Source organism: Oncorhynchus mykiss, chromosome 13 (genome assembly GCF_013265735.2).
Source record: "Oncorhynchus mykiss isolate Arlee chromosome 13, USDA_OmykA_1.1, whole genome shotgun sequence".
NCBI classification, from domain to species: Eukaryota; Metazoa; Chordata; class Actinopteri; order Salmoniformes; family Salmonidae; genus Oncorhynchus; species Oncorhynchus mykiss.
Genome location: NC_048577.1, coordinates 13,495,863 through 13,519,343, shown reverse-complemented (window position 1 = coordinate 13,519,343; position 23,481 = coordinate 13,495,863). Strand labels below are relative to the sequence as shown.

At 41.4% G+C, this 23,481-nt stretch overlaps 2 protein-coding genes across 3 annotated transcripts; one reads left to right on the top strand and one right to left on the bottom strand.

Annotated features, from left to right (window-relative positions):
• The first annotated feature begins 9,428 nt into the window (after nt 1-9,428).
• LOC118938214 lies at nt 9,429-13,619 on the top strand. 2 transcript variants are annotated; one of them, XM_036940323.1, is made up of 5 exons: nt 9,429-9,550; nt 10,282-10,364; nt 10,478-10,599; nt 10,808-10,922; nt 13,016-13,619. In XM_036940323.1, the coding sequence occupies exons 1-5, from the start codon at nt 9,433-9,435 to the stop codon at nt 13,211-13,213; spliced, it is 636 nt and encodes a 211-aa protein (XP_036796218.1). In that variant the 5' UTR covers nt 9,429-9,432; the 3' UTR covers nt 13,214-13,619. The 2 variants fall into 2 exon arrangements, with proteins under 2 accessions (XP_036796218.1, XP_036796219.1); XM_036940324.1 differs by lacking the exon at nt 9,429-9,550 and adding an exon at nt 9,573-9,782.
• Nucleotides 13,620-13,833: 214 nt separating this feature from the next.
• On the bottom strand, nt 13,834-19,948 carry LOC110485680 (glutaryl-CoA dehydrogenase, mitochondrial). The gene is made up of 12 exons (XM_036940317.1): nt 19,806-19,948; nt 19,210-19,328; nt 19,042-19,077; nt 18,684-18,824; nt 17,881-17,943; nt 17,589-17,759; nt 16,866-16,995; nt 15,954-16,170; nt 15,624-15,727; nt 15,278-15,403; nt 14,913-15,073; nt 13,834-14,422 (listed from the first exon to the last, which is right to left on the bottom strand). The coding sequence occupies exons 2-12, from the start codon at nt 19,316-19,318 to the stop codon at nt 14,349-14,351; spliced, it is 1,332 nt and encodes a 443-aa protein (XP_036796212.1). The 5' UTR covers nt 19,319-19,328; nt 19,806-19,948; the 3' UTR covers nt 13,834-14,348.
• Nucleotides 19,949-23,481: the final 3,533 nt, after the last annotated feature.

Here is a 23,481-nt window from a genome sequence, read left to right as displayed (position 1 = left end):
TTTTCCTGTAGTTTGTACATATTGATGCCAATCTGTTAAATCTTTCAAGGCTTTTGCTATATTGATCATTGGGTCTCAGGATTAGCCCATTACATTGGCATTGAAGGACCAAATCATCTATTTATCCTTGTACATGCTGCCCTCTGGCGACTAGGCTATTTCACTGCACTGCAGTTAAGAATCAGAATGCGTTTGCCAGTGTCCTAAATTAATTTACTCAAAAAGGCCAGGTTCTGACAAGGGTTGATGACTGTAATAACTGAAGGGTGTTCATGTAAGTCCAAACGTCGTGATCAAATTGGTCTTAGATAGTTGGACAGATTGACGGTTGCTCCACTTCTTTTCAAACAACATTTGTCTGGTTGTGCTGCTGACCATGCACTTTTGTCCATTGGTGAAGAGAGGTCTGCGCACCGTCAAGACCCACCAATAGGATTGAACTCAAACACACCGTACCAGTATTGTACAGTGTGTATTGTCCTAGGTTGATGTCAATGCATGTTGAGTGGGTTAGTGTGAGGTAGCCTACAATACCTTAACGTCTTATCCTTGTCCACATTGCACAATCCATTTGTTATTTACCTATGCATGCAAATCATGAAGTACACTAGAAAATAAAAATGGTTTGAGGTTAAATATAAGCCAATTGTGGAGTAGCCAGGCAGGCCTGGATCATCCGGTTGCAATCGTCACGGTATTGGCAGGTACAGTAGGGAGCTGAGCTTAGTGGACCTGAGAGCAGGACAGGGACAGAACGGGATAGGGCCAGAGACTTACCGAGAACAGGTCATGTAGCCAGATGGCCGAGTCAGTCACACCATGGAACCAGGTCCTCTTAGCATGGTGTCAAAACCTTAAAGTGGAATTCCACTCCAAACTGATATTTTGGTATGTTTTTCATTAGCCCACTGTTGATTCAGTCCCAAAATGTTTTGCATATCAGCAGTCAAGTTGAAAAACTAAACAAGAGTTGAGTGATGACCCTTTGAGGGTCATGGGTAGGGTTTGTTACAACATTCTGTTTCGACTAATCTGAGACGATAGCGAGATGTCTGAATTGTTAATGTAATGTTAATGAATAGATACATTAATTCAATGTTTTTCAACCTGACTTTGTAGCCCTTGTGAAACACTATTAGATACTGTAGCATGTTTTTTGTACCTTTATTTAACTAGGCAAGTCAGTTCAGAACAAATTATTATTTTCAATGATGGGTTAGGAACAGTGGGTTAACTGTCTTGTTCAGGTGCAGAATGACAGATTTTTACCTTGTCAGCTCGTGGAATTCCGTCTTGCAACCTTTCGGTTACTAGTTCAAAGCTCTAACCACTAGGTTACCTGACGCCCCTTATATTGTTAAACACTGTAGCATGTTTACATTATTAGGTACTTTAGCAAGTTTACATTATTTAGGTACTGTAGCATGTTTACATTATTAGGTACTATAGCATGTTTACATTAGATACAGTAGCATGTTTACATTCTTAGATACTGTAGCATGTTTACATTATTAGATACAGTAGCATGTTTACATTATTAGATACTGTAGCATGTTTACTGCAACGCCATGAAACTTTATCTCTTCCAGTATTATGTTAACTGCAACATTATGAAGACTTTTCATTACTCATATAGCTGAGGATGTCAAAGACCACTTGTTTAAACACAATGTTCCCCCAAACCAGCTGTGCTTTTTCTAGAATTTGGCAGTCACTACAATAGTTAAATCACAGCACGACTTTCCATGCACCATCACAGGTGTTGAAAAATGTGAATCTTCCAGTTTGACCAAACCTGCCAGTCACTACAATGTCCCAAACTGCAGGGATCGGTAATCCACTCGTCACATGTTCCAATCTCCAATTCGTTTTAGGATTATCCCAAAATGTCCTCTGCCGCACTTATACTGTATCTCTACCTAGCAGGCCTTTTCTCCCACTGTGGACTGACATCCGGGCCTGATCTTTACTGGATAACCAAGTTTAACATAAATTTTCCTTGTATAAACACGTTTATGAGTGGTTAAAAATCCAGTAAGACTGTCTCTCGCACATTGACATTCTAGAAATTTTACATAAAAATTCTAGAATAAGTTCTAGAACATTCAAGTGGGACTCCAGCGGTCCCAGTTAGTCTGAGTCAGAACGACCTTTGCGGAGTCCTCATTAGTCCTGCATTAAGCCCTCTTTAGCGGTGTGTGGCAATACCTATTCCCAACACCGTGTCTAAACAGTGTCACTGCTGGGCTTTTGATTTTTATTAGGCCTAGATCTGCTCTTAATACGGCAGGTAGCTTCAGCCATGTGCTGACTGCCCAAGACAATGTGATATAACAGGTCCTGCAGGTGTCGTCTTTGATATTTCTTGTCAATTTACACACATTCTCTCATATATAGTTTCCTACTAAAATGTGCACAGAGTAGTTGGTTCATATCATCTGGTCACGGTCAAACAGCTGAGGTTTATAATCCAATTGACAGTAACACTAATAGTTTGATAGGTTTAACCTATATGAGATTGAGCTTTGTCCTCCAAAACTGGGGATGAAATTAACTCAGATGAACTTCTGTTCTGTCTCCATAGTAATAGTGTGACGTTCTGCCATCCTAACTGAGCTGCCAGAGAGGAAGGAAACAGCCGTTTTAATCACCATTGGTCTCATGGTCACATCCCTGAACAGTTAGTTACCTTCCTCTCCAGAAGCTCAGTTAGGATGGCAGACTATGCCAGAGTTCAGTCAATGGTTGAGATGGAAGAACACTGTGGATGGATCCATCAAGACTAACGTGACAATACATCTCATTTCCCGTTGGTACACTAAGCTGCAGTCCTGATAAGATCATTCCATAACAGCTGTCTGTGAGGTTCTGAGCTTCTGCCTCAGATTAAACTGCTCTCTGAGCCTCTAATTCCCTGGCTGAAAAGTAATAAAAGGAGTCTGTATTATAGAGGGCTAAGCTGTGTGTGTAATCTTTACTCTTTAATCCCCCTCTTCTGCTCTCTCAATAAAGGAAGACAGGCACTTGAAAGACCCGCACAGATGGATGAACGCAGTCGGCGTCAAGCTTGACGATAAAAGCTATAAAATAGCATAACAGTATCAAATCCTACATGCAATATCAGGTAACATCCAGCTTAAATAATAATTGTTTGTTTTAAGTTGTGTAACACTATGCCTTTCTGGAGAACTACATAAATTATGGAACATAACTAGCCACAGGAAGCAACAGGATTGAAATATACTACACTGTACTTTAATTCTACTACTGTGTGATTACCCTCTAATATTTGTTTGCATAAGGTAGTGTGTTTCCACTTAAAATACTGTTTAGATAGGCCTATCACGAACATCTTCCCAGGCCACCTGTATGGGAATCACACAGACTCACCTTAACCTAACCTCACCCTTACTAACTGAATTAATTCAACCCTACTAGTTAATTAGTAAATCAACTAATCTAATCCTGCTGAAGCCTGGAAATAACCTTAGTATCAGGTGTTATCAAACAGAACAAATCTAATACCATATTCGCACGAACATATATTTACACAAAGTCCTCTAAGTTGAAAGTTTTGAATGGCTAACCCACACTCACTTTACCATAACGTTTGACCACAGGAGGCTGGTGAGGGGAGGAGTGCTCGTGATAATGGCTGGAATGGAGTCAATGTAATGGTAACAAACACATGGAAATCATGTGGTTGATACCATTCCATTCATTCTGTTCTAGACATGGTTATGAGACCGTTCTCCCCAATGAAGATGCCACCAGCTGCCTTTGACACTCATACAGGTAAAGAAATAACAGATATAGATATAGATAATAGATATATAGGCCTACTGAACAGATTCATTATAAAATACTCAGATGTGTTGCCGTTTTTCTGTGTTTATTGGTAGTTTTAATGTTTAAATGCTCGAGGAGGAAAAGTCACTAGTCTGTTGGTGTCAAAGAGAGGAAGGAAGTGTGGTGACTTGGCACAAATCCGATGGACAGTTCACAGGGGAAGTCCGGTATCCCTCTCCTTGTCCCATGGCCATTAATACACAACAGCCAGTCAATCTAAAGCTATCCCTTCAGGCTTTAAAGAGGGATGATAGGTAACGCTTCCATCACTCCGTTTCCATCATTGCACTGCTCCCACCAACTTTGGTTTTAAATCAGAACCCCCTTTAGTTTCACCTTTTGTTAACCAGATTGTTCCATTGAGATCAGAAGACCTCTTTGCCAAGGGAAACCTGGCCAAGTGAGGCAGTATCCCTGCCTGTTCAACTGGGGTTTCCTTGATAGGAAAGATGTGAAGAATATGTCCACTTGGGCCAACTCCAGAAAAGGTCCATCCATATACATTAAGCTTGGCCGATATCTGTAACTCTCCAACCAAGTTGGTGAAATTACAAAAGGGTCATGAAACCGTCAATCGATTGTGTGCAGTCCTACGATGTCCCGTGATTTTCTTTTCACCTGGTGAATACACAATGATGTGCCCAAAACATTCAAAAGTCTTTCTTTTGTTCCTCTGACATTTTGGGATGGAATGTGTTGAGGCTAAACAAGGAAGTTTGGTACGGTTATACTTCGGGATTTTGGCAATGAGGCCCTTTATCTACTTCCCCCGAGTTAGATGAACTTGTGGATACCACTTTTATGTCTGTGTCCAGTAAGAGTATGAAGGAAGTTAGAGGTAGTTTCACAAGCCAATGCTAACAAGCGTTAGCGCAATGACTGGAAGTCTATGGGGATCTGCTAGCATGCTACAGGATTTGTACAGCATAGAGATCTGCTAGAATGCTACAGGTTTGGTACTGGAAATGACATGAGCCATATGAATCAAATTAAGATGAACACCAGAATAACCGCTAATGGAATAGCTAACTAAATATGGTTTACTGGATTAAAATGTACCTTTCTGACTGTAAGCCTACTGTCCTCAAAATAACCATTAAAATGAGTGTTATTGCACCGTGCCTTGAATGGCTTCAGATGATTTTAGACAAGACACTCATGCTAAACAATCCTCCATCTTTAGAGCAGGTGGGTCACCTTTGATAAAGTACTTATTGCATCATCCCATGGGTGGTCCCTAGGCCTCTTGCTCTCTCTGTGGCTATTTCACCATATCTTGTGGGTGGGTGCTAATATTTGTCCTAATTTGCACATGTACAAGTGTGTGAATTGGAAAATGTGATTTTGCATATCCCACTTTCCCTGAGACACCCTCGGAGAATGGGGTCAAGGCCAGAGTTGGCCATTACTAGCGACATTTCGGTTACTGGCCCAAAGCTCATACCGCTTGGCTACCTGCCTCCAGTGGTCGGCCTTAGGCGTCCGACTCTCTCATCTCTCGGCCATGTAGGGAATGGCTCAACGCAGGGCTGTTGACGCTGAGCGAGTGCGGGAAGAAGGAGGGTATGTGGGTTATGACATTCAGCAGCGGGCTGGCCAGAGGGCTCCCCTCGATGGGGGTCATGGGGATGATGATGTTGTCTGTGTCCCAGACGTGGAAGGCGTTGTGGTGGGAGTTGGTCATGATGGGGGGCATGTGGGAAGGACCGCAGGGCTTCAGGTCACCATCCTTCAGGGGATCAGGCTCCACGGGACCCAGAAGGCAGTCTGTGTGGAGAGAGAGAAGTGGGGATAGATGATGTGATTAGTAGCATATAAATGAATGGGGGTTAGAGATATGACTCCTTTCTCCTAGGTTTCTGCAGTTCATAAAATGTAGGCTATTATCACATCCAAATCTTTCACAGAGGCCTGATAAACAATAGAAACTCAATGGGTACAAATTGTCTTCAGCAGGCAGTCTGTGGATAGAGAGAGGTGGATGGTGTGATTTAGGGCCTACTTTGAACCTACTTAGGCCGATCATGCCTCAAGGAGCATAGGCTATCCGCGGCTCTCTGTGATTAGTAGGATAGAAACGAATGGGGGCCGGTATTACACAATCCCTCCTATACAGTAGATTCTCCCACAAAAGCATTACATTTGCTTTAAGTCAAAATCGTTTCCCAGAGACCTGCTAACATAAAGTCAATGGGTCCAAAGTATCTTCTCTAAGAAATTCTGCAATTGCAATGATCTATTAATACTCCACTCTAGCCTACAGTGCTGATGTGTGCAGTCAACATGTTAGTCTGAATCTCATTCCTTATCCTCTAGGTAACCCCCTTTCAACTGCTGTACAGTCAGAAACCTAATAGGCTAAAACATATCTCAAATGTACAATTATCCATCAATAGATTGATACACTCCAGTGTACACTACATACAGTATGTTCTTTCTACTTAAAACTCTGATCAATATAGTACTGGAACTTTAAACTAGAACACTATCACAGTATGTGCAGGTTACCTGTTAAGCTAATCACAATTTTGAGTAACATTCCTTGTCCTTAAATCCCCCCCCAAGAGATTAACTATCAGCTATTTCCAGGGCCAGGTCCTTGATTTTCTTTAAAACTCTGATCAATATAGTACTGAGCGCAGGTAACCCGTTAGGTTAATCCCAATCTCAAGTAACATCCCTTGTCCTTAAAGTCCCCCAACTACCTGCTATGTCCAGGGCCAGGTCCTTGATGAGGTGACCGACGATAGCGTAAGCCACAGCCACCACCACGACAGCTGCCATCAGCAGATATAGCATGGATTTAGGCAGCTGGATAATGTCCCTAGGAGGAGGCTTATATTCCTTATAGAGAATATCCTCATCATTAATAAGGATTTTGATCAAATGTCCTGCTTTGTCTGTTAAGTTCAAACTTTTCACGACGTCCATGTTGGCGGTGATCCGCTGCTTTGTAATGCAGGATGTTTTCTGCGATGAGTTCCTTCACAACGTCCACAAAGTTACTCCACAATGTCCCGAGGTTGTAGGATTCTCTTATCCAAGCCTTTCAATGAGTCAATGCTGCATGCAGACTTAAATTCACAGAATAAGAAGTACATTAACTGACTGTGTATTAATTTCAACAAATGGACACAAAAGCAAACGTGTGGCATATTATTCACTCAATATCATGAAAAGAAAATGAGTCATTGATAGAGACTGATTTCAAGTACCACCTCTAAACACAAATAGGCTGGGGGAAAAACATCAAACGCTCACCTTGGAATTTCAGTTATTCAATTGTAAAGTGAATGCTGTCCACCAAAATCCTCAACTTTGATCATGTCTTCACAACCACCTGTTCTTTTATGTTCGATCATATTGGGATATGTGATCACATATAACCCTTTGAAAAAGTGTTCCAGTGTTGCCTAGGTGAGCAAGCAGGGGAGGTTCCTTAGCAGGAGAGCTTGATCTAGCGTAGGTCACTGTCCAGGGTGCTGAAGGCGCTCTGGCAGTACCCTCTGGTAACAGTGATGAGAGAATAGCTCACCGAGACAGGATTGGCGGATTACTGTGAGAGAACAAGAAACCTCGGGTAGTCCCGCCCCCTAATCCACTCCCCCATGATCAAACCAGAGGATCAGAACAGAAGTCAATGCAAAAGAAGGTAGTGTCGGTTGACAATCAGATAATCTCTCGTGGACAAATGAAACGGTGAGAATCTGTCAAGGCTCACGTAGAATTGTGATTACGAGCAGCAGTAGTTCCTGCTTTTGGGTTTTCGTCATTTATTATTCACTGAAGGCGGTGCTTAAGATGGTGCAGTGATTTCCACTACATTCCACAGCTACAAAGTCAGAATTGGCTAAATTTGCTTCCTTCCTTAGCACAAAGGTAATGATCGAATCCCAAATCATCCCCTTCCCCATTCCCCTCGGGCCTCCATTTGCGTTCACACACGCCTCCACCATATGCACAAGTGTCCCTCAAAGCTGAGGGAGTGAAAATGATGTAGGGAGTACGGAAGGGCCTAATTAGACTAGAGCTGGGACAATAAACCGAACACCGACCATACCGATAACTTATCGCAGCTATTTTGCTGATAACGTTCATTATGATAAGTAGCCTATACTAAAATGTGAAGTTTGAAATTAAATATGTTTGCTAATGTGTGATTGTAAATGGGACAATGGCTACAACCATCAAACTAGTAGTAGTTTAATGGATGATTTTTTTTAAAACTGTGCTGCACATCATTATAAACTTATTGTTCTATGTATTGTTATCGCATCAATTTAGGCAATTTTTTGCAATATGGATTTTTCTCCATATTTCACCCAGCTCTAAATTAGACCCTCCAACAACCACTTCGACCAGAACGAAGTGGAATCCCATAAGGCACCGCAGTATTTTTGAGTTTGCGTAATTTCACACAAAAATTGAGAGGTGTGCCTAATTATATGCCTTGTGCATTTGACTGTCATATTTCTATATTTCACGTGTAAAAGATGAAATACCTCCCAAATGAAATGATTAACTATTTCCAAGGGTTATATCTTGTAAAACGACAGGGGGGATTTGTTCATTTGAGTTTCATGCTCATTTCATTATTTATAAGTGGAACATGAATTGTATCATTCAAGTCACGATTCTGTCTCGAAGTTGATGAGTTTACTCATCCCCTCGTCACGCTCTGGAAGTCACCCTGAGTTATCAGCAACACATGACAACGGATAGCGGACTAAACTCCACTCCATTGTGAAAAGTTTCTGATGACTCCACCAACGGAGTGGAGCAGAAACCAAGCTTTGTGGAATCTAGCTGCGACTACATTGATTCCCCCAAGGTGAATACTTAAAATATATATATATATTATGAAATGACTACCTTGTACCTATGTTTGTCCTCTGTAGTTGTGTGTATTTCTTTGTTTGCTGAAATATTGAAAAAATATGGATTTCACCAAAAAAATACAGGCATGCAACTACAGAGGACAAACATAAGTACAAGGTAGGCGTTTCATTATTATTTTATTTATTTATTGACCTTGGGGCATATCAATGTAGTCTGAGGTAGATTCCACAAAGCCTGGTCTCTGCACCACTCCGTTGGTGGAATCAACATAAACTTCCTTCACTATGGAGTGGAGTCCACTAGACCAGCGGTTCCCAAACTGTGGGGAGCGGGCTCGGCAGGGGGGGAACTCAGTCCAGCTTTCAACTTACTCTGGAAAGTTGTAATAGTAGTCACCTTGTCCTAGAGAGATTTACATGGTTATGAAAAGTCATGCCTGGGTAAACCCGAGTGGAGCAGCGGATTAAGGCACTGCATCTCAGTGCAAGAGGTTTCACTATAGTCCCTGGTTCAAATCCAGGCCGTATCACATATAGATGTGATAATTCTATAGTCCCATAGGGTGGTACACAATTTGCACAGTGTTGTCTGGCATAGGTCGTCATTGTAAATAAGAATTTGTTCTAAACTGACTTGCCTAGTTAAATAGAGGTTAACTTAAACAAATAACACAAATATTTAAGCCTACACAAAACACAGCCCTTATTTTAAGTGTTTCTAAAAATCCCCTATGGAAAAAAATGTATGGTGGAAAAACAATTGCTGCCAGGTTTTATGGGTATTAGGTCTCATACTTTGGTACACTATTCAGAAGTAAAACAGGAAATGTTTTACTTCATTCACTACAGAATTTTACTTATAGGTAAACTAGATTAACAATCAGCAGAATTGTATAATGTCCGACTGTGGTTGTGTTAACTCAAATCAAATGTTATTCCCTCAAAATAAAAAGCTGACCCTGAAAGGCTCTCAGTATTGCCCGAGTAGCGCTCGAGGCTAATGTTAGGTAGCTATTTTCCCGGGAAACAAACAGGCGCGCAATTTGACATTCCATCTCAAAATCAAAGGCTTATTTTTCTTACACGACGTTTGTAGTAAGTAGCTAGCTATTTTTGAAACATTATACTCAGAGAATTGTAACAAGGTCGTACCATTATTAACTAGCTTGCAAGCCAGGATATAGTACCAAAACTAGCTAGCTAACGTTAGCTTGTAAACAAGTCGCATCGTTGCTGTAAGCGAGCTACAGGTTTTAATCAATGTAACGGCAGTACAAGACAAAATGCAATAACGTAAGCTAGCCAACTAAGTAATGTTACCTGTAGAAGCATACTTTTCAAATAGCTGTCTTCTATAGGGTTCGTCGTTTTTCATTCCAGTGCATTTAGTCAAATGTTTCCTGTCCAACCTACTGTCACAGCTGGCTAGTTCATTTCTTATCCACCCACTAACGTTACCTACCTAACAGTTAGTTAACGTTAGCTGAAATAGCGACCCCCACTGTCCTGTCACGCGAAGTGCATTGCCATTGTACCTCCAGATATAAGGCGAAAGTCTGAACATTCACATTTACTTCTCATATGTAATCTGAAGATCTGCAAATGGATGCCTTTTTCTTTGACAAGCTGCCTTCCACCTCACAATCAACTCCTAAACCCAGACATGAGACTACCCAGGTACAGCTATTGATTGACCTTTTCTGACATTATATATCTAGTTACAGTAGATAGTTAAATCGGATTTACATCGTTGATTCTAATAGTTCCGCTGTATGTTCTTGTGATTGCAGATGAATGTCTCCTGCTCCCAGGTGGACCCTGATGAAGGTCTTGGCACTGACCACGACTCAACCAGTGAGAGATCTTCATCCATGACCATGAGCACGGATGAGAGTCAGGAACATCAGATAATGTATTTAAGTCCCTAGCCAAGACTCTTTATTTGTTTATGAATAGTTCAAGTCCTACTCCGGTCTCCGTTTCAGCTCATTTATTGCGCGGTTTGGGGACATATAGTAAAGGAAGAAACTCAAAGGAAAGTCCCGTCATCTGTGGAAAGTCAACCAATGCGTTAATGTTGATTTAAGATGAATTAACTAAATGTTCTTTTTTGCTTTAAGTTCCAGGATAGATGACATTGGCAAGAAGGTCCAGGACCTGGTTGGGAAGATAAACGACAGCCGCACCATGGACCAGACGATTATGGACAACTTTCAGGACAAGCTAGTGGAAAAGGTATGTAGCTAACTGCCAACATCACGGTTTATCAAACCACATTTTATTGGTCGTGTACACATATTTAGCAGATGTTATTGCGGGTGTAGCAAAATGCTTATGTTCCTAGCTCCAACAGTGTAGTAATACCTAACAATACACGCAAATCCCCAAAATAAAAAAGGAATTAAGAAATATAAAAATATTAGAACGAGCAATGTCAGAGTCCAGAATATAAATATATATGTATGTGTTGGTGTGTATAGGCATTATGGACAGTATATGCATAGAAAAGGTGTGTAAAGTAGTAGTTACAGTGCCTTGCGAAAGTATTCGGCCCCCTTGAACTTTGCGACCTTTTGCCACATTTCAGGCTTCAAACATAAAGATATAAAACTGTATTTTTTTGTGAAGAATCAACAACAAGTGGGACACAATCATGAAGTGGAACGACATTTATTGGATATTTCAAACTTTTTAAACAATCAAAAACTGAAAAATTGGGCGTGCAAAATTATTCAGCCCCTTTACTTTCAGTGCAGCAAACTCTCTCCAGAAGTTCAGTGAGGATCTCTGAATGATCCAATGTTGACCTAAATGACTAATGATGATAAATACAATCCACCTGTGTGTAATCAAGTCTCCGTATAAATGCACCTGCACTGTGATAGTCTCAGAGGTCCGTTAAAAGCGCAGAGAGCATCATGAAGAACAAGGAACACACCAGGCAGGTCCGAGATACTGTTGTGAAGAAGTTTAAAGCCGTATTTGGATACAAAAAGATTTCCCAAGCTTTAAACATCCCAAGGAGCACTGTGCAAGCGATAATATTGAAATGGAAGGAGTATCAGACCACTGCAAATCTACCAAGACCTGGCCGTCCCTCTAAACTTTCAGCTCATACAAGGAGAAGACTGATCAGAGATGCAGCCAAGAGGCCCATGATCACTCTGGATGAACTGCAGGATCTATAACTGAAGTGGGAGACTCTGTCCATAGGACAACAATCAGTTGTATATTGCACAAATCTGGCCTTTATGGAAGAGTGGCAAGAAGAAAGCCATTTCTTAAAGATATCCATAAAAAGTGTTGTTTAAAGTTTACCACAAGCCACCTGGGAGACACACCAAACATGTGGAAGAAGGTGCTCTGGTCAGATGAAACCAAAATTGAACTTTTTGGCAACAATGCAAAACGTTATGTTTGGCGTAAAAGCAACACAGCTCATCACCCTGAACACACCATCCCCACTGTCAAACATGGTGGTGGCAGCATCATGGTTTGGGCCTGCTTTTCTTCAGCAGGGACAGGGAAGATGGTTAAAATTGATGGGAAGATGGATGGAGCCAAATACAGGACCATTCTGGAAGAAAACCTGATGGAGTCTGCAAAAGACCTGAGACTGGGACGGAGAGTTGTCTTCCAACAAGACAATGATCCAAAACATAAAGCAAAATCTACAATGGAATGGTTCAAAAATAAACATATCCAGGTGTTAGAATGGCCAAGTCAAAGTCCAGAAGTCCAGACCTGACTTACAGCTGTAATCGCAGCAAAAGGTGGCGCTACAAAGTATTAACTTAAGGGGGCTGAATAATTTTGCACGCCCAATTTTTCAGTTTTTGATTTGTTAAAAATTTTTGAAATATCCAATAAATGTCGTTCCACTTCATGATTGTGTCCCACTTGTTGTTGATTCTTCACAAAAAAAATACAGTTTTATATCTTTATGTTTGAAGCCTGAAATGTGGCAAAAGGTCGCAAAGTTCAAGGGGGCCGAATACTTTCGCAAGGCACTGTATATAGTAAAAGCCTAGACTAGAATACTGTATATACATATGAAGTGGGTAAAACAGTATGTAAACATCATTAAAGTGACCAGTTTTCAATGACTATGTACATAGGGCATAGTTATCACACCAGTTGCTCAACAATTCAAAATGTACTTTCCCAATGTGTATTTACTTCAAGTAACTAAATGCACATATGTATAAATGAGTGTTATATTATGTTATATTTGTAGGCCGTTGTGTTGTACTACATTGTCATAGAGTGTCCAACAGTTTCATTATAGCGTACTCTACATACTATTCCATGTCAATGCTCTCCATCAGGTGGGTGAGATCTGCGGGCAGATGAAGGAGCACATGTACACTGTCTATGAGGAAAACAGCCATGCCATGCAGGCCACGCTCCGGGAGCTGACTCTGGTGCTGGAGAGCTGCAGTAAGCTCAACACTGAGCTCCACACCGTCTCCCAGGCCCTGGCAGGACTCAACAGGGGCCTGACTCTGCACCGGAGTACTGAGTGACTACACTCTTAGAAATAAAGGGTTCCAAAGGGGTTCTTTGCCTGTCCCCATAGGAGAACCCTTCTTGGTTCCAGGTAGTATCCTTTTAGTTCCATGTAGTACCCTTTTGGGTTCCATAAAGAACCCTTTACACAGAGGGTTCTACATGGAAACCAAAAAGGGTTCTCCTGTGGGGACAGCCGAAGAACCCTTTTGGAACCCTTTTTTCTAAATGTAGTTTGACAGCCTTTGGAAAGCCATTGATGACCCCACTGTACTGTGCCAGCCCCGTGCAGTGGTTGGTTATAGTATAACGGTGCTGGTTCAAGGGTTAACTAGCTGATTAAATATACCTGCTCTGTAGTTTTAAGTCTGGTGCTTTTGTAAGTGCTGTTTTGGTTAATAAACCTGAGTGTGTTGTTACAAAGCCAAGGCTCGCTTCTTTGTCATTTCAGTTAGTGTGATTGTGTGTCAATGGCTTTTTTGACCAGATAATGTGAAATAATGAGAAAAAAAATCATTTGCAAATTAGTCCCTAATCCTATGACTATTTCGATATGGCAGATCATTGAATTGGGATATTCTCTGTCCTCAAACAGGGCACTGATTTCGGTATCACAATTACGAAATTGTACAATTCATAATTTCAAAATATGCTTTATGTACAGTTAATTTCTTTCACCTAGAAATAAATCAAATAGACCAGTTGTGAACAAATCTCTAAAGATACACATACATACTGTACAACCTCTCACCCATTAAGTGAACTTATTCCATAACATATCTTTCTAATCGATACAGATCCCTTATCAACATGCTACATGCCATTGTGACATCCCTTCGTAGTAGGAGACTGAAGCTACTGTATCAACATTCAAGCTGACATTGTATTTCAATCGGAGATTGATTGAGTACAGGTACATAAGCAAAACAAAACCGTCTCATATTTGGACCCAGTGTTTCTTTCAGGTTGACTTGTACTTTAATATTCTCTCACCAAACAGAGGCACTTGGGGATGGAAGTCCATCAGCAGTCAGGCACAACACCCTCAGTGATTACTTCTCAGAAGGCAGATAGATGGGCAGCTCAAGGCTTTCCCAGTCTACTTTAAGTCTGTTATTCAGTCCGTTGTAATAGGAGGACAAGGAGGAGAGTTTACTTCTCAACAGTGAATGACTGCAGTCCAGTGATGGCTCGGCCCAGGATCAAGGCATGGATGTCATGGGTACCTAGAAGAACAAGCAAACACAACGGCATTGTGGGTAGATTATTTGATAAGAGAAATGTGCAATTGAGGCTAAACTTTTTAATTTAAATTACATTAGATATTGTAGGGCTATATTATACATACATACTGAGAGCACAGGAGGTTGGTGGCATCTTAATTGAGGAGGACAGGCTCGTGGTAATGGCTGGAGCTGAATAAGTGGAATGGTATCAAAGACATGGTTTCCATGTGGTTGATACCATTCCATTGACTCCGTTCCAGACATTATTATGAGCCGTCCTTCCCTCAGCAGCCTCCACTGACTGAGAATTATACCACAAAACCAACAAGTAACTGTAACACTTCATTTGTACACTACTGACCTCTGTTGGTCATCCAGTCTCATTGTCCCTCTCCAAGCCAGACTACTTTCTGCTCATGTTCCAATCACCTGTTCTCCTATCCAACCTTTCCATCCTTTAAATACCATATTCAATCAATCTTCTCCTCACCTTCGTATGTGTTGACGGCCTCCAGGTTCATGACGTGTCTGATAATGTGGTACTCGTCTGCGATGCCGTTGCCTCCCAACATGTCTCGGGCCTGCCTGGCGATGTCCAGGGACTTCCCACAGCTGTTCCTCTTCAGCATGGAGATCATCTCAGGGGCCGCTCTGAGGGAGGGAAGACACACAGGATAGAGGTCGGTGTTTAATATAATGAAGAAAGATGGACACATTCAGTACACACACAGAGATAGTCTCTCTTCACATATTAAAACTGAAACTAGTACACAGACCAATGCATAAACACACACTGCAGTCTCTCCTCACATCCAAAAGCAAACATTTCGCTCACTCAGTGGGGACTCCACTCACTTCTTGTCGTCGATGAGTCTGCCTAGGGCCAGACAGGACTGCAGGCCGATGGTGATCTCTGTCAGCATGTCAGCCATCTTCTTCTGCATCAGCTGGTTCCTGGCCAGGGGCACGCCAAACTGGATCCTGAATGGACCAAAACAAAAGAGAACGAATCAGATGTCAGCGACATAGAATAGGGTCCTAAAATACTGTAAGAAGAGTCAGAATGGCAGCTTGACTCCCTTCAATACTCTTTACTACTGAGCTAATGTCTTCCTGAACAAGCTACTTCATCCGTTCATACCAAAAAGTGCTCTGAATGAATAGAGTTGATGACATAATGAGTAGGGAGAGAGGTGTTTACCTGTCCAGTGTGTACTGGCGGGCAGCGTGGAAGCAGAACTCGGCAGCACCTAGAGCTCCCCAGGCGATACCGTAGCGGGCGTTATTCAGGCAGCCGAAGGGACCCTGACCAGAAATGAGACATATACAGTATTATATTTTAACAGAGCACCCTTTCTTCATCTTTAGAGAACTGACTGTGTTTTCTAGATCCCACCAAGAGTTCTCTAAACATACAGTATCTCGGCCAGTAACTTTGAATTGAACAGAATTGTTCCTATAGTACATCATTTTATTTACAGTATTTCTAAACAGCATTATGTGTTTGAGTCCAACAGTTAGGCTTACTCACAGCCAGTCCAGAGACGTTGGGCAACATATTCTCTTGGGGCACCTCCACCTCGTCCATCAGGATCATGCCCGTGGCCGACGCCCGCAGAGAGAACTTGCCCTCGATCTTAGGCGTTGCCAGGCCCTTCATGCCACGCTCCAGGATGAAGCCTCTGATCCTGCCATCCTCACACTTGGCCCAGACCACCGCAATGTCTGCCACGGGTGAGTTGGTGATCCTGGGGAATAGGGAGAGAGAATACGCAAAGTCAGAGAGAATACGCAAAGTCAGTTACCCATAGTGAGAGTTAGGGTATTATTGATTCAACTACATCATAAATGAGGGTAAGCGTATATAATATGGTGGGGGGGGGGGGGGGGGGGGGGGGGACAGGCAGGGAAAAGCTAAAGGGCCAACTAGAAGAGCTCATAATTATGGCCCTGAGTTTTAATACAAGGGCAATGGGGTTACTGCTTGCATTACGAAACATATATAGAGACGTAACAGTGCCAACAGTCTGGCGTGGGCTTTGCCAACAACTGGTGTAAGGTTACTGCATCTATATATGGATGGCTATGCATGAAGCTGTGCATGAGGTCCCTCTCATAGCGTTCTTTCCATAATGAGACGGTCACACGTACATCTAACCTTCATGTCATGCCACCTAAGGTTCCCACAGTGGAGACAACAAACATTGTGGAAGTACTGTTTGTTACACCTGCATTTTTCAGCAGCCATATAACTGAAGGGATATGTCTCCCCATTGGGACATTTTATAGTTGACTCATAACTACTCTACCTACCTAGCCTGGCCTTTCAAAGAAGTGAACTAAAGCAGAAACGTATGTTAACCCAGACTAGAACCTCCCCAGTCAGACATACATGCCGACTGGTCAGATAGATAGACTGGTACCCAGGTTAGAAGAACCTTACCATGTCTTGGCTCCGCTGATGGTGAAGGTGCTACTGGAGGGGTTGTACTTGGCCTTGGTCTCCATGCCCGCGGGGTCACTGCCGTGGTTGGGCTCAGTCAGGCCGAAACAGCCCAAGATCTCCCCACGAGCTGCAGCATTACAGAGAGAGATGGGATTACGAAGAGGCCTTATCTAACTGGAATATGAGCTCTGCTTCAGTCTGCATTAGTTTCATTCTCACTTTCACTCCACATTTACTTTGTACAACAACTTAGACTTTTGTCTATGTGCCAATATTAACTATGTATAAACACTTGTTGTTTGTTCATCTATGTTATTTTTCTACATACTTATGAACTGAAATGCAACACCGTTTCTAAACCGAAAATTATTGATACTGACCGAACCAACCATTTATTGAGGACATTGATATCGATAATAACGATAAGAATCCTTTACTAGAGGAATGTGAAGTTTGAAATGAAGTAAGTCTGCTAATATGGGCTATTGCTAATGGGACAATTGATAGTTGAGCGAGTGCGGGTTTTTCCTTTCTTCAATCGATAGCTACAACATCTAAAGAAGTAGTAGTTTTAAGGGTAATGTAAAAAAGTTATGAATTTATTGTTATTGTGATACTTCAGTCAATTTATCCGGATATGGATTTTTTTCCATATCGCCCAGATCTAGTTTCTATACTATGTGTCATTTTACTATGGAATATATAGTAGTTATTGCTTACCTAGCCTGGGTAGCCACTTCTCCTTCTGTTCCTCTGTGCCGTAGGCGTTGATGGGGTGCATGACCAGTGAGGACTGGACACTCATGACTGACCGGTAGCCACTGTCCACCCTCTCCACCTCCCTGGCAATGAGCCCGTAGGCCACGTAGCTGGTTCCGGCACAACCATAACCTGGGTGAAGAAGAGACAAAGTTGAGGAAGATGGACAGTTAGTGGACTAATCGAGTTGAGCATGAAGATTGAGTATGAACACATCAATAACAGGATGATGCATGTTTCATGTGTTATTTACCTTGGATGGTTGGCCCCAAGACACCCAGCTCCCCCATCTCTGAGACAATCTCACGGTGGAAATCTGTGGGGGGGGGGGGGGGGGGGGGGGGGGAATAAACAAACAAAAAGTGAGCATGAATAAATAGTTTATAGAGAAGTTCATTGTGTGACATGAGAAGTCTTCTCTCCAGGAATAGCACCTCAGCCTGTGTTTACATTTGTGTCTGTTGGCCAAATGTCAGTGTTTACGTGTGTCTCTGTTGGCCATGTGTCAGTGCTGACATTTATCTCCGTTGGCCATGTGTCAGTGCTGACATTTATCTCCTTTGGCTTTGTGTCAGTGCTGACATTTATCTCCTTTGGCTTTGTGTCAGTGCTGACGTTCGTGTCCGCTGGCCATTTGTCAGTGCCTCAGCTTGTCGCTGTTGGCCATGACCATGCCTCAGCCTATGTCTGTGCTTACACACTGTGCCAGTGCTTACGTTCGTGTCTGTTGGCCATGACCATGCCTCAGCCTATGTCTGTGCTTACACACTGTGCCAGTGCTTACGTTCGTGTCTGTTGGCCATGACCATGCCTCAGCCTATGTCTGTGCTTACACACTGTGCCAGTGCTTACATTTGTGTCTGTTGGCCATGACCATGCCTCAGCCTATGTCTGTGCTTACACACTGTGCCAGTGCTTACGTTCGTGTCTGTTGGCCATGACCATGCCTCAGCCTATGTCTGTGCTTACACACTGTGCCAGTGCTTACATTCGTGTCTGTCGGCCATGACCATGCCTCAGCCTGTGTCTGTGCATACACACTGTGCCAGTGCTTACGTTCGTGTCTGTTGGCCATGATGATGCGTGGCATTAGTTTCTCCTGGCAGTAGGTCCTGAAAGAGTCTCTGATCATCACCTCCTCCTCTGTCAGCAGGCCGTCCAGCTCCAGGGCGTCACGCCAGTTAAACTGCACCTTGGCTGTAGAGGGCCATGCGAATTAGAACATGAGGTGACACAAACATGGTGATGTCATACTGTCCACCACCACGTTTCATAATATAATACACCATGTCTGTATGTGTAGCCAGTGGCATCTAGCGGTTAAGTTTACATATGTAATACATTGGTAATGTACACAAGATGCGGTTTGTCCAATACTGTAGCTTTACGAGTTTAACTTGTATAAATGACTTACGTGCTTTTACTGGCTTCTTGGCGACCACTTCGGCTTCTGAAAGAGTCAACGGCACAATAAGTCATCAACCGAGACCAACACAAAAGCAGCAATACATTCTAAAAACTTAAAAATGTCACTTTAATACAATCCCATTCTATGTTATTTGTTGCTCACATGTAAACTCACCGTTTTGGGCTGGTGACGCTGCTGCTGTGCCCTGTGCCCGGGAGGCTGAGACTGCAGCACGTTTCCTAGCGTTGGAGAGCAAACGAGTCACAGCACCTCTGAGAGCCATGGTACACAGTCTGAAAGAAATCACAACACAGGACACATTTAATGGTACACTAAGGAGAGTAAAGATTATACATTTACAAAACATGATATTATCATATTATCAAGTGAATTATTTATTTTTAGAAAAATGTATGACATTTAAAACAATGTGATGGTCAACAATCACATTTGAAGCATTTTAGTGACAATACTGTAAGATACTGTACCAATAATGGCAGTTATAATCAAAAGGGAAAATCCTATGGTACAGATTCTTGTTTTAATATCAATTTCCTGGTGTTCCTCCCATAGCTCTATTTGAACGATTAAGATAAGAAATGTCATGTGTTATGGTAGCTGTCCTTCATTACACAAGCCTGTTACAAAACATTGTATAACACATGTTGAACACCAGGGTCTAAACAGTAGCAGTAAAAACAAGTCTTCCTCCGCAACAATGTAACATTGCAGTGAGCAACTTCATGCACAACATAGTATCATTACTGTACCTGTTCTTGTCTTATAATTATTTCCGAGGATCTGATAACGTCGAATGATGATGGCCTTATCTCATGCAATGCTGGTTGTTTTGTAATCGCGGCAATGTGACGTCAAATGGCTGCGTGAAGACAGCTTTTCATCATAAGCGAGTAGAGCCATAAGCCAATAGACACGACACCTGTGATGTAGAAGATTATGCAACAGAGTGCGTTATGAAACTTTGATTTTGTTAACCTTGAATTAAAGCATAAAAACAAATGCATATATATTTTCATTATAAAACTATTTAGAGTGTAATGATTAATAAAGTTATGTGTGGGTTAAATACTTTTTGACATTGATTTTTCTTTTTGGACTTTTTTCCAAAAGTGAAGAATGCCACACTCAAAATGGCGCTAATGTATAGCCATCTGACCGAGGGGCGTTGGCACACTTCCTTCCCATCTCATTGGCTGTGAGTATATAAATGCCGCGTTCAAATGCTACTCGGAATTTTTTGATTTGTCAATTCGTTAAATATGTCATTATGTCATTTGCCGCCTTCAAAACAACTGGCAACTGGGAATTCGTAAATCTCCGACTTCAGTGGGGTCAAGAAAACTGGAAACTCGGAAAAAACGATCTCCGATTGGGAAATATTATTTTGAACGGTCATCCAACTCGGAATTCCAACTCGGACTAGAGGGCCGACTTGAAGATCACTGACGTCATTATTTGACCTCGTATATTTCAGAGTTCCCAGTTGTCGTGAATGCACCACTAGATTATTAAAAAAAATAGGTACAGGTGACAAATGGCCAAATGGCCATGTGCTTCTGAAGACTAGGTTCAAAATACTGTATCTTAAACCAAGCCCGAAGAGACCACAACTGTATAGGAGTGTAATATTAAAAGTATTATGCAATTATAGGGTTTATTTACCATAATCATACACATATTTGTTAAAAAACAAAACAAAAAACATATTTGTTGAACGTTTTCAATTAAACATATTGAGAAGTGAAATGTAGGCTTTATATTAGGCAGTGGTGGAAAAAGTACACAATTATCATTACTTTTACTCAAGTATGACATCTTTAATAGAACATTACTCAAGTAAAAGTGAAAGTCACCCAGTAAAATACTACTTGAGTAAAGTCTAAAAGTATTTGGTTATAAATATACTTAAGTATCAAAAGTACATGTAATTGCAAACATATACGTATCAAAAGTAAAAGTATAAATCGTTTCAAATTCCCTACAGTAAGCAACCAGACAGCACAATGTTCTTGTTTATTAAATTTATGGATAGCCAGGGGAACACTCGAACACTTAGGCAATAGTTTACAAACAAAGCATTTGTGTTGAGTGAGTCCTCCAGATCAGAGGCAGTAGGGATGACCTGGGATGTTCTCTTGATAAGTGTGTGAATTTAACAATTTTCCTGTCCTGCTAATGTAATGAGTACTTTTGGGTGTCAGGGAAAATGTATGGAGTAAAAATGATATACTTTTCTTTAGGAATGTAGTGAAGTAAAAGTAAAAGTTGTCCAAAATATAAATAGTAAAGTACAGATTCCCACAAAAACTACTTAAGTAGTACTTTAAAGTATTTTTACTGAAGTACTTTACGCCACTGATATTAGGCTATGTGGCATTAATCAGAATTTAATGACATAATACTAAATGTGTTTGTTTGGTGAACAACATGTGTGGTTGGGACATTTTCATATAGAAAAAGTAAATAGCTCAACACGATACTTTGAATAGATCGGTTTGCTGAATGAAATGCGTGTATAATGATTACAGTTGTCAATGCAAATTAACAACAACATACAATGCATTATGCAGAAATTATTAATTAGGTAAACATGATTACTTCCAAGCATTCAAAGGCCAGGAAACTAAATATAAGAAGTGTAACCTCATTCATTATTCATGGTATGTTATGTTAGATGAATCTTGGCATAGTTCATCCACATGACACCCCTGAAAGCAAGGATAGGGTTGTCAGGGCTGACCACAATAGCCTCTAATTGCTATGTCACCCGGCCTGCACGGTTGCCGAGGTAGGATCTCTCTCTCTTAAATCAATTGAAAGTGGCTTTATTGGCATGGGAAACGTGTTTACATTGCCAAAACATGTGAAATAAACAATAAACAAAAGTGAGAAGATACAAAACAACATCAACAAAAAACGATTTGAATTTAACAGTAAATATTGCACTGAAAAAGGTTTTAAAAAAGATAAAGACATTTCAAGTGTTATATTATCAGCTATGTACAGTGTTTTAGCAATGTGAAAAATAATTGTAGTACAAATAGTAGGGGAAGATAAATATGAAATTGGTGGTATTTACAATGTTGTTTGTGCTCCACTGGTTGCCCTTTTCTCAAGGCAATGGGCCACAAATCGTGTTGCTATGAATGCACACTGCAGTATTTCACCTACCAAATATGGGAGTTTATCAATGTTTAATTGTTTTCAAATTCTTTGTGGGTCTATGTGATCTGTGGGAAATATGTATGTCTAATGTGGTCATTCATTTGGAAGGTTAGGAAGTGCAGCTTAGTTTCCACCTCATTTTGTGGGCAGTGAGTACATAGCCTGTCCTCTCAGCCAGGTCTGCCTACGGCAACCTCTATCAATAGCAAGGCTATGCTCACTGCCTGTACATAGTCAAGGATTTTCTTAATTTTGGGTCAGTCACAGTGGTCCTGTATTCTGCCACTGTTTACTCTCTGTTTAGGGACAGATAGCGTTCCAATTTTCTCTGTTTCTTGGTTGATTCTTTCCAGTGTGTCAAGTAATTGTGTTGCTGTCCTGAAGCTCTGTTGGGTCATTTAATGTTTGTGAACAGAGCCAGCTGGCTGAGGAGACTTTTCTTTAGGTTTGTCTCTCTGCAGGTGAGAGCTTTGTGGTGGAACGTGTCGACATTGTTTCCTTTTAGGTGGTCGTATAATTGAACAGCTCTTTTCTGGTGGGTATAGTCCTAATACTCTGACTGCATTGTTTGGGGTTTTCCGTTGTACACAAAGTATATTTTGGGGTGTTTGTTCCATTTTGTGAATTATTGGTTGCTGAGTGGACCCCAGACCGCACAACCATAGAGGGCAATGGGTTCTATAACTGATTGAAATATTTTTAGCCAGATCCTGATTGTGATGTCGAGTTTTATGTTCCTTTTGATGGCGTAGAAGGCCCTTGCCTTGTCTTTTAGATTGTTCACAGCCTGGTTGAAGTTACCTGTGGTGTTGATGTTTAGGCCGAGGTAGGTATAGTTCTTTGCAGTGGCGATTTTAGCATGTAAATCTTGGTGGGGCAAAAATAAATAAAGTGGGATGCATGCCAGCAAAGCCACAACACAACACTAAACAATACATTAACTGTACTATAACGGTGACAAACGGTTCCCACAAACTGTTAGGGCCTACATAAAGCTGTCCCAACAGCAGTCCCAACACCTTACCACTGCTACACCTGGCTATCAGCGGAGCCTTGTCTGGCAGCGAAACAGTTAATTCAGCTTCATTTACTGACTTAAAAAAACATAGCTGCTAAAATTTGGCATTCTCTGGATTTATGGTGCTTTCAAAACATCTGGAAACTCTGAAAAAAACACAGTCGAAATATGATGACATCATTGATCTTCAGGTCGTAGCTCTAGGAAGAGGCCAGATTTACAATTCCAAGTTGGATGACCAT

Excerpts from the sequence above, each read along its gene's own strand:
- LOC118938214 (XM_036940323.1), top strand. The coding sequence starts at position 9,433 with ATGGTGGAAAAACAATTGCTGCCAGGTTTTATGGGTATTAGGTCTCAT. Across the intron at positions 9,551-10,281 it reads CTACAGAATTTTACTTATAG|ATCTGCAAATGGATGCCTTT; the intron begins GTAAACTAGATT and ends TGTAATCTGAAG. Across the intron at positions 10,600-10,807 it reads AGTCAGGAACATCAGATAAT|TTCCAGGATAGATGACATTG; the intron begins GTATTTAAGTCC and ends TTTTGCTTTAAG.
- LOC110485680 (XM_036940317.1), bottom strand. The coding sequence starts at position 19,318 with ATGGCTCTCAGAGGTGCTGTGACTCGTTTGCTCTCCAACGCTAGGAAA. Across the intron at positions 16,996-17,588 it reads GAAGTGGCTACCCAGGCTAG|CTCGTGGGGAGATCTTGGGC; the intron begins GTAAGCAATAAC and ends GTAATGCTGCAG. Across the intron at positions 14,423-14,912 it reads GGCCGTCAACACATACGAAG|GTACCCATGACATCCATGCC; the intron begins GTGAGGAGAAGA and ends TTGTTCTTCTAG.